Genomic DNA, 12,463 nt, shown 5'->3' with positions numbered 1-12,463 from the left:
ATGATTCTTGTAAGTCGTGTGTTACATCGGAAGGTTAGAGTGAGACACGTGAAACTGTAATTGACGGAACAGGGTACAGGGAGGATCTCTTGCTTGAAAGCCCTCGATGGTAGAAGTGAAGGCTCTAAATGAAGTACAATAGCTTGCCAATTTCAGTTAAGAAATGACGTACCATTCATTTGGGATGAGTGATTTTATTCTCCAGTTTTCTTTCACAAGTTCTACATCTCTACTCTGTTTTGACATTGTGATGAGGCAGCTTTGCAACATATTTCCATTTTACCAATCAATATTTTATCATTACAATTAACCTGAAATTCCTTTCAATCCATATTTGAAATAATCATTGCTTTCTTAATATATCAGTTGCACCTTCCTATTTTGCAACAAAGCCTCCTTCACTCATGCTGCCAAACTTACCCTTGTAAAACTATCCTACCAATCCTTGACTTCGGCGATGTCATTTACAAATTAGCCTCCAACACTCTACTCAGGAAATTGGATGCAGTCTATCACAGTGCCATCCGTTTTGTCACCAAAGCCCCATATACTACCCACCACTGCGACCTGTATGCTCTCGTTGGCTGGTACTCGCTACATATTTGTCGCCAAACCCACTGGCTCCAGGTCATCTATAAGTCTTTGCTATGTATAGCTCCGCCTTATCGAATTGCAAAAATCACTGAAGTTTAAGCGTCAGCTGTCAGAGCAGCTTACCAATCGCTGCAGCTGTACACAGCCCATCTGTAAATAGCCCATCCAACCAACTACCTACCTCATCCCCATATTTGTTTTAGTTTTTCTGCTCTTTTGCACACAAGTATTTCTACTTTCACATCCTCATCTGCACATATATCACTCCAGTGTAAATTGCTAAATTGTAATTACTTCGCCACTATTGGCCTATTTATTGCCTTACCTCCTTATTAAATTTCCACACACTGTATACAGATTTTCCTATTGTGTAATTGACTGTACGTTTCTCTATCCCAAGTGTAACTCTGTGTTGTAGTTTTTGTCGCACTGCTATGCTTTATCTTGGCCAGATCGCAGTTGTAAATGAGAACTTGTTCTCAACTGGCCTACCTGGTTAAATAAAGGTGACTTTGTTTTCTTTTAAACATGACTTTCTAAAATGATAACGTTTCATGCAAATTTCCATCCACAGTTTCCATCCACAGTTTTTCTGCGAGTAAAGTCATACCGTATAAAAGAAAATCATGAAGGCTATGATAGAAACAGGAAGTTTTGGTACAATTTTATAAATGCCTAGAGATAATTTGTTTGTTTGACATGGTGGCAGTGGAAAAGCCTTTATGAGCAAATATTGATATAATCGAAATAAACTTGTTTCCCTTTGAAACTAACTAACTAAATTTCATCATATCTTTTCTTTATATCTCAAAGGCATTGTCTATTGCTGGTGCCAAAACTTGTATTTCCGCCAAATGACCTAGCAATGATTTCAGTAAAGTTCTACCTAAGGCTTAGTATGAAACGTGGCCGTAATGCTGAGGCAGCTTTGGCATGCACTGCTATCTTCATGGTTGCTAGCCAGTGCGTGTTAACCATCCTCATGCCAGTTATAAACTTTGCAAGGCATGCCACTTTGTCCATCTCTTCGCATCTCTCACCACTAAGCATGCACTGTTTTCTTAACCACAACTAGATGGATCCATAAATAATTACTGTGGGAATAAAATATTGGAATAAAGTAGGATAATGCAATTGAAGGCATGTAGGCCTATCAAATTGTTGCTTACTGAAACTCCCAAAGTTATCCAATCCTTGTAATACATTTGAAGCAATTACCTACCCACGTGTGGTCAACTAGATGGTAATTTCAGCATCGTTTTGTTTGGGACAGAGCCAAAGACACAAGTGTGGGCATTCATTTTTGATTTTCCTGAATCTCCACTTGGACATTGGTTTGGCTACAATTAGGCTGGGAAAGTGTTAGCTAAGTTGAAGTGAGTGCTGTCCATGATCATCTTGTCTAGTTCATTATAGCATGCATTGGTGCTGTAACTGTTGAATGGACATGCAGAAGGACCAGCTGCCTGGTGTTTTAGATCTTACCCTCATCCCTTCAAAACGAGACAGGGCCCTAAGGGGCCTCAATGCCCTCAATGTCCGTAGTGATTTAACGGGCCCTAGATCGGAGTAGCCCATCGCATTAGCTATAAGAGTGATTATAGACACCTATACAGAGAGAGAGAGAGAGTAAGAGAGAAGGAAGAGAGAGGGTCCAAACAGTTAGAAAGGGTAACAGAGAGATAGACCCTACTGGACCAATTTTGATTGTTGTTTTGGTTTAGCTTATAATAAGCTCTACGGTATACCTGGCTAGCAACGTTTGGTAGACAGAAAAAGAGGAGGAAAATAAGGGGAGAGAAAAAGAGGTAGCAGAATTAAACAAATGGGAAATTTGAGAGGAGAAATGCGTTCACAAAAATTCACAAGACACACAGTAAATGTACAATAGTCACACAATTCACAAAGTACCAGTTGAGTATAACAATGGAGATGGGAGCCAGGAGGGTGAGGACGGTAGTGGGGACGAGTGGGAGAGAGGACAACCTGTGAAAGGGAGAGTCCCGAGACAAAACCACAATAATCTTACCCTGGCCCCTCAACACATCCAAGCCAAGTCCCTCTCGTCTGCAGTACAACACCCCTTTTAATTTTAAGAGAGACACGGTTATAGGTACCTGCGAGAGAAGGTACAGGTTGAATGTGCACATCCCTGAGCCATCTTATACTCACATTTCATTCTATTCTAGACCACAAGTTGAACTGATGACGGAGCCATAGCTTACATAAGGTGACCCAAGGGACCAAAGATGTGGTTTGACACAGTAGTAGAGTAGTTACAGGACAGAGAGGCACAAGGAGTCAAAGAGGCACGGAGACCACAGGACACCATGCCTGTTAGAAAACTTGAGCTCCCTTCCCTTCTGTCTCCCATGACCATCCACGATAACGTGATACTGGCAGGGGGGGATTTGGGTCAAGGGACAACATATTATACTGCCTTTATTCCTCATCAAATGGCAGAGGACTCTGGACTGTTATATGGGCATTGAGAAACAGGGGACAGTTTCATTCAAAGGGATTTGCAAATATGTCTAAAACATACTTAGAGTCTACCAATGACAAATACTATACTTTATCACAGCTCTGAAGGGACAGACTTCTTCTCTTCTGGGAACTGTTGACAAAGGCTGTGTTTGAGAAAGAGCTGATCTTTTGGTTTCACTCATTCATGAAAATGTACAATAGATATATATACATAATGTATTGAGTACTACTGATGAAACTACGCTATTCTAAACCATGGGTTTCTTTTTCACAAAGGGGAAGATTTAATATTAAAATGATCTCTATCGTATATACACACAGCCTTTGTCCATGTCTGTCCCCTGGATTTTCTAATGCTAAAGCACGCTAAATCTTCCACTGTCCTCTCGGCTACTACACTGGCGTTGCTCTTTGGGGTGATGGTCACCTTCAGCCTCTGTCTGCTTGGCGCCCCCTGTAGTAAAGGCGGGGAGTGGCCGTCATGCCTCCCTCCTCTGGCTGTGTAACCCACAATGCACAGGCAGGCGCACACACACAAACAAACACAAACACACACACACTCCCCCAAAACTGAGCACAGACATTAACACATACTTAAACCATCAGGAATGATAACACATTAGTTGATAATGGAGTTTAAGACTCAGAAGTCATGACTTGACTTACCATCCATCCATCACATTACCCAACCCAACACATCCAACAGGACAGGTCAAGTGCAAAATATAACTTTACATTTGCTCTTCCAGAGACAGGGGAAGATACAGACACCACAGCCTTCGATACACAACAGTAGAAAAATGTTACTGGGGAAAGCAACAATGGATGAAACCCCCCACTTTGCAACACCAGAACCGAAGAGAGCTTGTAGGGCATTGTGATGTGTCCCATGTGGACAGTGTAACATTTTTCTTTAGATTTTTCTTTAAGGATAAATGTCAAAAATTGTTGACGGTCCCCGCCATCCCATTTATCGTCCTGCCTTTCACCCCCTACCCCTACTATCACCTATGTGCAAATGGTGGTTCCCCTTGGTTGTTTACATAGTAAAGTGCTATTGTAAACCACATTGTTGACTCACTGCTAATACTACACCTCCCATCTCAGGCTGTAATATTCCATATTACAGCAGTTCACTCACAGCAATGACAAGATAGGTCAACTCCACAGCAACAGATAACACACTAGCCCATAGAGTTAGTTAAACAGTGTAGAGAGATACAACACGAAAGGCCATAATATCAATGAATGATGCCAGGCCTTTCAACATTTCAGCTGGAGGGTAAGAATAGCATTAAAATAAATTAAATCCACTTAAAAGATTGGTCAAATGTTGTTGACAAAGCAGTCGAATTGGCAAATGTTTGAGTTATGTACTATACAGAGTATATTTATGGGAATAAGGGAGAGTTTTGTTATGCCTGCTAAATGTTCGATGTCAATAGGTAATGATTTGATGTCATGTCTATACCCAGCATCTGCAATCAGTGCTAAATGGTCACACTGCAGCTTCATCATTTGAGATATTCAAGTCCCTTATTATCAAAGTTGTCTCAGATCAGGAACAAAGAGTCATCTGGTTACAGCTACAGTGTGCTTGAAGGGAAACAGTATCCAACTTGGGAAGAGGAGAGAAAAGCTCATCAACTCTCATAAAACGAAGACTGACAGAGAGAGAAGCAAGAGACATAAAAGACATAGCCAGAGAAGAAGAACATGAAGACAAAGCAAGAGAGATAAAAGACATAGCCAGAGAAGAAGAACATGAAGACAAAGCAAGAGAGATAAAAGACATAGCCAGAGAAGAAGAACATGAAGACAAAGCAAGAGAGATAAAAAGAGATTAAAAGAGAGACCAGCACAAAATAATAAAGGATGGAAAGATGGAGGAAGGAAATCATAAGAGGAGGCAAGAAGTAACATAGAGTCAGTTGGATAAGTTACTTACATCCACAATGAAGAAGTCCAGCCAACACCAGGCGTTGGTGAAGTATTTGACCCAGCCATAGGCCACCCATTTGAGCACCATCTCCAGGATGAAGATATAGGTGAACACGCTGTCTGCATACTCCAGGATAATCTTAATGGTCTTCCTCTTATTTATGTACACATCCTCAAAGGCCTGGGGGAGGGGAAAACAGAACAGCAGCAGGTTAACAACACTGACGTGACTGGATGTCTTGTCTTGTGTTTAGGCCTCAGAGTTTTTCCTGTTATGTGAAAAACTCATGACCCTCTCTATGGTTAAAGGTGTTATAGATATTTTTGACATTTGCTTTTCCTGTTGAAATATGAATTCTCTGAAAACTACAGTATATAGTGTTAAAGGTGCTAGGTTAAAGGTTAAATTGGTCAAATTGGCAAAGACCATCCTGTCTCAGTCCTCCAAAAAGTGATATGCTGTCTTTTTTATATACAGTATTATTTTCTCTACAGAAACCTGATTGCATCTAAAGTCTTGGGATTCAACTGTGCTAACGGTAATACTGCCCTATGTTCCTGGCAAACAATGTGAATTTAGTTGTTCTCTCTCATGCGACAATGTATTGAAGTATTCACAGCCCTAAGTCAATTCATCTTAGAATCACCTTTGGCAGTGATTACAGCTGTGAGTCTTTCTGGGTCTCTAAGAGCTTTTCACACCTGGATTGTACAATATTTACCCATTATTCTTTTCAGAATTCTTCAAGCTCTGTCAAATTAGCTGTTGATCATTGCAAGACAATAATGTTCTGGTCTTGCCATAGATTTTCAAGCAGGTTTAAGTCAAAACTGTAACTTGGGACACTCAGGAACATTCACTGTCTTCTTGGTAAGGAAGTCCAAAAAATTGAGAGTGGTACTCAGTAATATGTTGTGTTGGATTTGCCTCAAATATAACACTGTGTTCAGGACACAAAGTTGATTGCGTTACCACATTTTTTGCAGTATTACTTTTAGTGCCTTGTTTTAAACAGGACGCATGTTTTGGAATATTTTTTTCTGTACAGGCTTCCTTCTCTTTGCTCTGTTATTTAAGTTAGTATTGTGGAGTAATACAATGTTGTTGATCCATCCTCAGTTTTCTCCTATCACAGCCATTAAACTCTGTAACTGTTTTAAAGTCACCATTGGCCTAATGGTGAAATCCCTTGAGCGGTTTCCTTCCTCTCCAGCAACTGAGTTAGGAAGGACACCTGTATCTTTGTAGTGACTGGGTATAATGATACACTATCCAACGGTTAATTAATAACTTCACCATGCTCAAAGGATATTCAATGTCTGCTTTTACATTTTTTACCCATTTACCAATAGGTGCCCTTTTTTGCGAGGCATTAGAAAACGTCTCTGATCTTTGTGGTTGAAACTGTGTTTGAAATTCACTGCTCGACTGAGGGACCTTACGCATAATTGTATGTGTGGGGTACATAACAAAGGAGTTGAATACTTATTGACTCATGACAGTTCAGCTTTTCATTTTTAATTCATTTATAAAAATTCAGAAAAACATCATTCCACTTTGACACTATGGGGTATTGTGCGTAGGCCAGTGACAAAAACATCTACATTTAATTTTAAAATCAGGCTATAACACAACAAAATGTGGAAAAAGTAAATGGAAGTGAAAACTTTCATTCAGAAAATATTCACACCCTTTTCCACATTTTGTTGTATTGAGATTTTGTGTCACTGGTCTACACACAATACACCATAATGTCAAAGTGGAATAATGGTTTATAAATGTTTACAAATGAACTAAAAATGAAAATCTGAAATGTCTTGATTCAATAAGTATTCAACCCCTTTGTTATGGCAAACCTATATAAGTGAAGGAGTAAAAATTTGCCTAACACGTCACATAATAAATTGCATGGGCTCTGTGCGCAATAATAGTGTTTAACATGATTTTTGAATGACTACGAAATCTCTCTACCACACACATACAATTATCTTCAAGGTCCCTCAATTGAGCAGTGAATTTCAAACACAGATTCAACCACAAAGACCAGGAAGGTTTACCAATGCCTCGCAAAGAAGGGCACCTATTGGTAGATGGGTAAAAATAATTCAAATCAGACATTGAATATCCTTTTGAGCTTGGTTAAGTTATTAATTAACCTTTGAATGGTGTGTCAATACACCCGGATACTACAAAGATACAGGTGTCCTTCCTAACTCAGTTGTCGGAGAGGAAGCAAACCACTCAGGAATGTCACCATGAGGCCAATGGTGACTTAAAATCAGTTACAGAGTTTAATGGCTGTGATAGGAGAAGACTGAGGATGGATCAACAACATTGTAGCTACTCCACAATATTAACCTAAATAACAGAGCGAAAAGAAGAAAGCAGGTACAGAATACAAATATTCTAAAATATGCATCCTGTTTGCAATAAGGCACTAAAGTAATACTACAAAAATACTGTCAAAGAAATGTAATGTATGTCTGAATACAAACCGTTATGTTTGGGGCAAATCCAACACATCACTGAGTACCTCTCTTCACATTTTCAAGCATGGTCGTGGCTGCATCATGTAATGGGTATGCTTGTCATCAGCAAAGACTAGGGAGGTTTTTTTACATGAAAATAAACGTACTAGAGCTAAGCACAGGCAAAATCCTAGAGGAAGAACTGGTTCAGTCTGCTTTACAACAGACACTGGGAGACCAATTTACCTTTCAGCAGGACAATAACCTTCAACACAAGGCCAAATGTACACTGGAGTTGCTAACCAAGACGACGTTGAATGTTCCTGAGTGGGCTAGTTACAGTTTTGACATAAATCTGCTTGAAAAGTTGACAAAGCTTGAAAAAAAAATGCAAATATGGTACAATCCAGGTGTGCAAAACTCAGATAGACTTACCCAGATAGACTCACAGCTGTAATCACTGCCGAAGGTGATTCCAACATGCATTGACTCAGGGGGTTGAATACCCATGTAATCAAGATATATTACTGTTTTATTTTTCATAATATTTTTACTAATGTTAGAGGGGGGAAATCACTTTGACATTACGTAGTATTTTGTTTAGATCGTTGTCAAAAAAATGACAACTAAATCAATTTTAATCCCACCTTGTAACACAACAAATGTGTAAAAAATCAAGGGGTTTGAATACTTTCTGAAGGCACTGTAAGCATTCTGAATCACCATTGTGCTACAGTCCCCCAGAACGCTGAAAACTAAGCTGGATTCCTTTGGTTAAAAGGTTGGTGCATTACAGAACTTTGCTGCTCATTAGCAAGAATCATATCACAAACAGTCGTAGACAGGTAAAAGGCATGATGGGGGAATCAAATATTTATCGATTTAATTATTCAATTTCAGTACATTCTGTCGGAACTGATACGGTTTACTGTAAGACAGTACTTAATGGTGCAGTATGAGCTAAACTGTTAGTCTGTGTGTTTTGGGTTTTACCTGAAGTCCACACAAGGATAGTAAAACAAATGGAGACATTTCCCAAGTCCACCCAAGGAAAAAAAGCTATTTTAGGCTTAGGGGTTAGGTTTAGGGTTAGAATTAGGGTTAGGTTTAGGAGTTAGGGTTAGGTTTAGGTTAAGGATTAGGGTTATATTTAGGGTTAGGAAAAATACGATTTTGAATGGGAATCAATTGTTAAGTCCCCACAAGGATAGTAAAACAAATGTGTGTGTGTGCATTCTTACCAACGCCCCGCTACTGAGAAGGATCATGAAGATGATGACGGTCTCAAACCAGTTATGCTCCACAATCAGGTAGCTTGTCTTTCTCAGGAACCACCAATGCTTCCCCCAGCCATGGTCGATGGGCAAGTACAAAAACGTGTACTTGGCAACACATTCTGGATAAGAGGGCACACACACTCACTGTTACTGACACAGTCAAATACATTTAGGACATGTACACACTATTGACTACACACGCACACGTCCATAAAATGGCCTCATTATGCCATACAAACTGAAGATGAGTACAGACACTCACCAACCCACACTTGCCATGGCCCACAATGAAATCAGTTAGTATAAATGCTAAGTGCTATTGTGGCCAGACTGAGGCCTGTGTCTCTCTGTGGCTTCTTAGTTACCATCTGTCCAGCAGGCATCTGGGTCCAGGAACTCCTCCACAACCTCCACCACCACCACTTCCTCCACGTCAGGCTTGATGTCTATGGTGCTGCCCTCCGAAGAGCTAGTGTCATCCAGCTGAGACAGACAACAGGAGAGAGGGTCAGACTCCTAACATCACAGAACATTCTGTGGTGTTATGAGTTAGTATGTACAAAGATACTGCACAGTGGTACCCACTGCCTACAAAAGCATCCACTAGTCACCTACTCACCCTTTCTGTGGATAACTCAAAGGCATCATGATTTAAGGGCAACGTAACCTAACCAGGAAAAGCTGTGTGTCTCAGCTGGAGGTTAGTTGTTACATGTTGTCTGCATTTTTAACACATTCTCTTACATTCTGATCATGGATGTGTGGGTGACCTTGTCTATTTGCCTTGAAGTGAGTATTATTAATAGCAACATTGACCAGTTTGTCATTAACCTTGGCTGCTGAGTGATTACATTATTAGGGCTGGTCAATGATAAATATGCATACGCAGAATTGACAGTGATGCATGATTGGTGTTAGGTATCTTTATGTAAATAGACTAGAGCATTAGATCCAGTGGTTAAACATTTTACTCAATGCCCAGGATGGAGTAAAAAACACAAGAAGGTAATTGATAAGGTAAACATGTTAATAAAAGTGAGGTGGAGGAAGGATCATAGGCCGGGGCTTTTTAATTCATGTCTCACGGTAAAGATACTCACAGACTCTCAGAAGAAATGCTTATTCTTAAATACAACAGCCGAGCCACAAACGACGACCATTAACAAAGTATTATTTGATATGATTACAGTGAAACAGATGATTCAACACATAGTTCTATGAAAGGCATAAAATGTAAATGTATTGAGGCTGATCTCAAACAGCATGTTCAGATAGAGATGTTTAAACAGACATATGCCTTGTCTAGCCAACCTAATAAATCATCTCAAAGCTGAACAATAAGTCAAGGTGAACCAGGACAAATGCACGCACGCACGCGCAAACGCACAGAGCTAATCCAATTTACAGATGAATGACGCTTCACTTTAGAATCCTGAATAGTCAGCAGAAAGACTGTGCTTCTCTCTCTTACTCTCATACACACTCTCTCTCTCCCCCTCTCTCTTGCTCTCTTGCTCTCTTTCTCCAGTATCACAAACAGCCAGACAGATCCCTGACTGTCTGACAGGGGCTCTGTGTCCATCCAATCGCTGCAGGGCTGGGCTGTGACAGGCTTAGGTGCAGGATAGCCAGCCTTGTGGTTGGTGGAGACAGGTAGCGGAGAAGACTGGAATCTGGTACAGGTATTAGAGCTGCTGCATGACTTCCCTCTGCAAACCAGGTCAAGGTGACCCAAGCATCAGAGCTCCCCAACATATCCACATACTGTACGAGTGAGGAGGACCTTTCCCACACGTTGACATACACAAAGCGGTGTCCGTCTGTCTGTCTGTCTGTCAGTCTGCAGAGCCAGTGGTACTGCCATGTCTAAACAAATGTTCTGAAACGTCAGGTCATCTGAAGGTCTCCTGTGTTCGCCCCTCTGTGTTCACCGCTCTATATTCACTGCTCAGTCCAGTGTTGATGAGTGGATTAAAAAACATGGCATACACACACACACACACACACACACACACACACACACACACACACACACAAATGCACTTTAAGCCATTACATCATCTACTACATTAAGACTGCAATCTCAAGAGCCTCAGCATGTTCAGAACGTATTCACACCCCTTGCCTTTTTCCACATTGTGTTGTGTTACAGCCTGAATTTAAAAACGCTACAATTGAGATCATACCCCATAATGTCAAAGTGGAATTATACTTTTTTTATGTTTACAAGTTTAAAAAGCTGAAAAGCTGAAATGTCTTGAGTCAATAAGTATTCAACCCCTTTGTTTTGGCAAGCCTAAATATGTTCAGGAGCAAGAATTTGCTTAACAAGTCAGAGTAATTTCTACCATCTCTGTACCCAACACATACAATTATCTAATTGCTCGACTAAGGCCCCTTAGTCGAGCAGTACATTTCAAACACCGATTCAACCACAAAGATCAGGCAGGTTTTCCTAGCAAAGAAGGCCACCTATCGATAGATTGGTAAACATTTTTAAAAGGAGAAGTTGAACATCCTTTGAGCATGGTGTGTCAATACACCCAGTTACTACAAAGATACAGGTGTCCTTCCTAACTCAGTTACTAGAGAGGAAGGACACCGCTCAGGGATTTCACCATGAAGCCAATGGTGACTTTAAAACAGTTACAGAGTTTAATGGCTGTGACAGGAGAAAACTGAGGATGAATCAACAACATTATAGCTACTCCACAATACTAACCTAAATAACAGCGCAAAAAGAAGAAAGCAGGTACAGAATACAAATATTCTAAAATATGCATCCTGTTTGCAATAAGGTACTAAAGTAAAACTGCAAAAATGTGGCAAAGAAATGTACTTTATGTCCTGAATACAAAGTGTTATGTTTGAGGCAAATCCAACACAACACGTTACTGAGTACCACTCTTCATATTTTCAAGCATGATGGTGGCTGCATCATGTTATGGGTATGCTTGTCATCAGCAAGGACCTGGAAGATTTCTTTTAAAGATAAAAATAAATGGAATAGAGCTAAGCACAGGCAAAATCCCAGAGGAAAATCTGGTTCAGTCTGCTTTCCAAACAGACACTGGGAGACAAATTCACCTTTCAGGAGGACAATAACCTAAACCACAAGGCCAAATATACGCGCACACGCACAGAGCTAATCCAATTTACAGATGAATGACGCTTCACTTTAGAATCCTGAATAGTCAGCAGAAAGACTGTGCTTCTCTCTCTTACTCTCATACACACTCTCTCTCCCCCTCTCTCTTGCTCTCTTTCTTCAGTATCACAAACAGCCAGACAGATCCCTGACTGTCTGACAAGGCCAAATATACACTAGAGTTTCTTACCAAGATTACATTGAATGTTCCTGAGTGGCCTACTTATAGTTTGGACTTAAAATCGGGCTTAAAATCTAGGGCAAGACTTGAAAATGGCAGTCAACTTGACAGAACTTGAAAAGAAATAAGTGCAGATATTGTACATTCCAGGTGTGCAAAGCTGTTAGAGACTTACCCAGAACGACTCACAGCTGTAATCGCTGCCAAAGATGATTCTAACATGTATTGACTCAGGGGTGTGAAGAAATTAGATATTTCTGTATTTCATTTTCAATAAATATGCAACATTTTCTATGAACATGTTTTTACTTTGTCAGTATGGGGTATTGAGTGTAGATGGGTAAGAAATCAAATTAAAACATTTAA

At 40.2% G+C, this 12,463-nt stretch overlaps 1 protein-coding gene across 3 annotated transcripts in view; it reads right to left on the bottom strand.

Annotated features, from left to right (window-relative positions):
- LOC109895278 (sodium channel protein type 8 subunit alpha) overlaps positions 1–12,463 on the bottom strand; it is a 117,033-nt gene that overhangs the window by 22,578 nt on the left and 81,992 nt on the right. For 2 of the 3 annotated variants that reach the window (XM_031822881.1, XM_031822875.1), the window contains 4 exons: positions 9,134–9,251; positions 8,733–8,887; positions 5,030–5,203; positions 2,080–2,202 (listed from right to left, as the gene is read on the bottom strand). In XM_031822881.1, the coding sequence (XP_031678741.1) occupies positions 2,080–2,202; positions 5,030–5,203; positions 8,733–8,887; positions 9,134–9,251 (570 nt within the window). The remainder of the gene's footprint in view (positions 1–2,079; positions 2,203–5,029; positions 5,204–8,732; positions 8,888–9,133; positions 9,252–12,463) is intronic. The other variant, XM_031822877.1, reaches the window with a different exon arrangement.

The sequence above is a fragment of the Oncorhynchus kisutch genome, linkage group LG1 (genome assembly GCF_002021735.2).
Source record: "Oncorhynchus kisutch isolate 150728-3 linkage group LG1, Okis_V2, whole genome shotgun sequence".
In the NCBI taxonomy this organism is placed as follows: Eukaryota; Metazoa; Chordata; class Actinopteri; order Salmoniformes; family Salmonidae; genus Oncorhynchus; species Oncorhynchus kisutch.
Note: the sequence above shows the minus strand (reverse complement) of the source record. Positions and strands in the feature narration are given on the sequence as shown.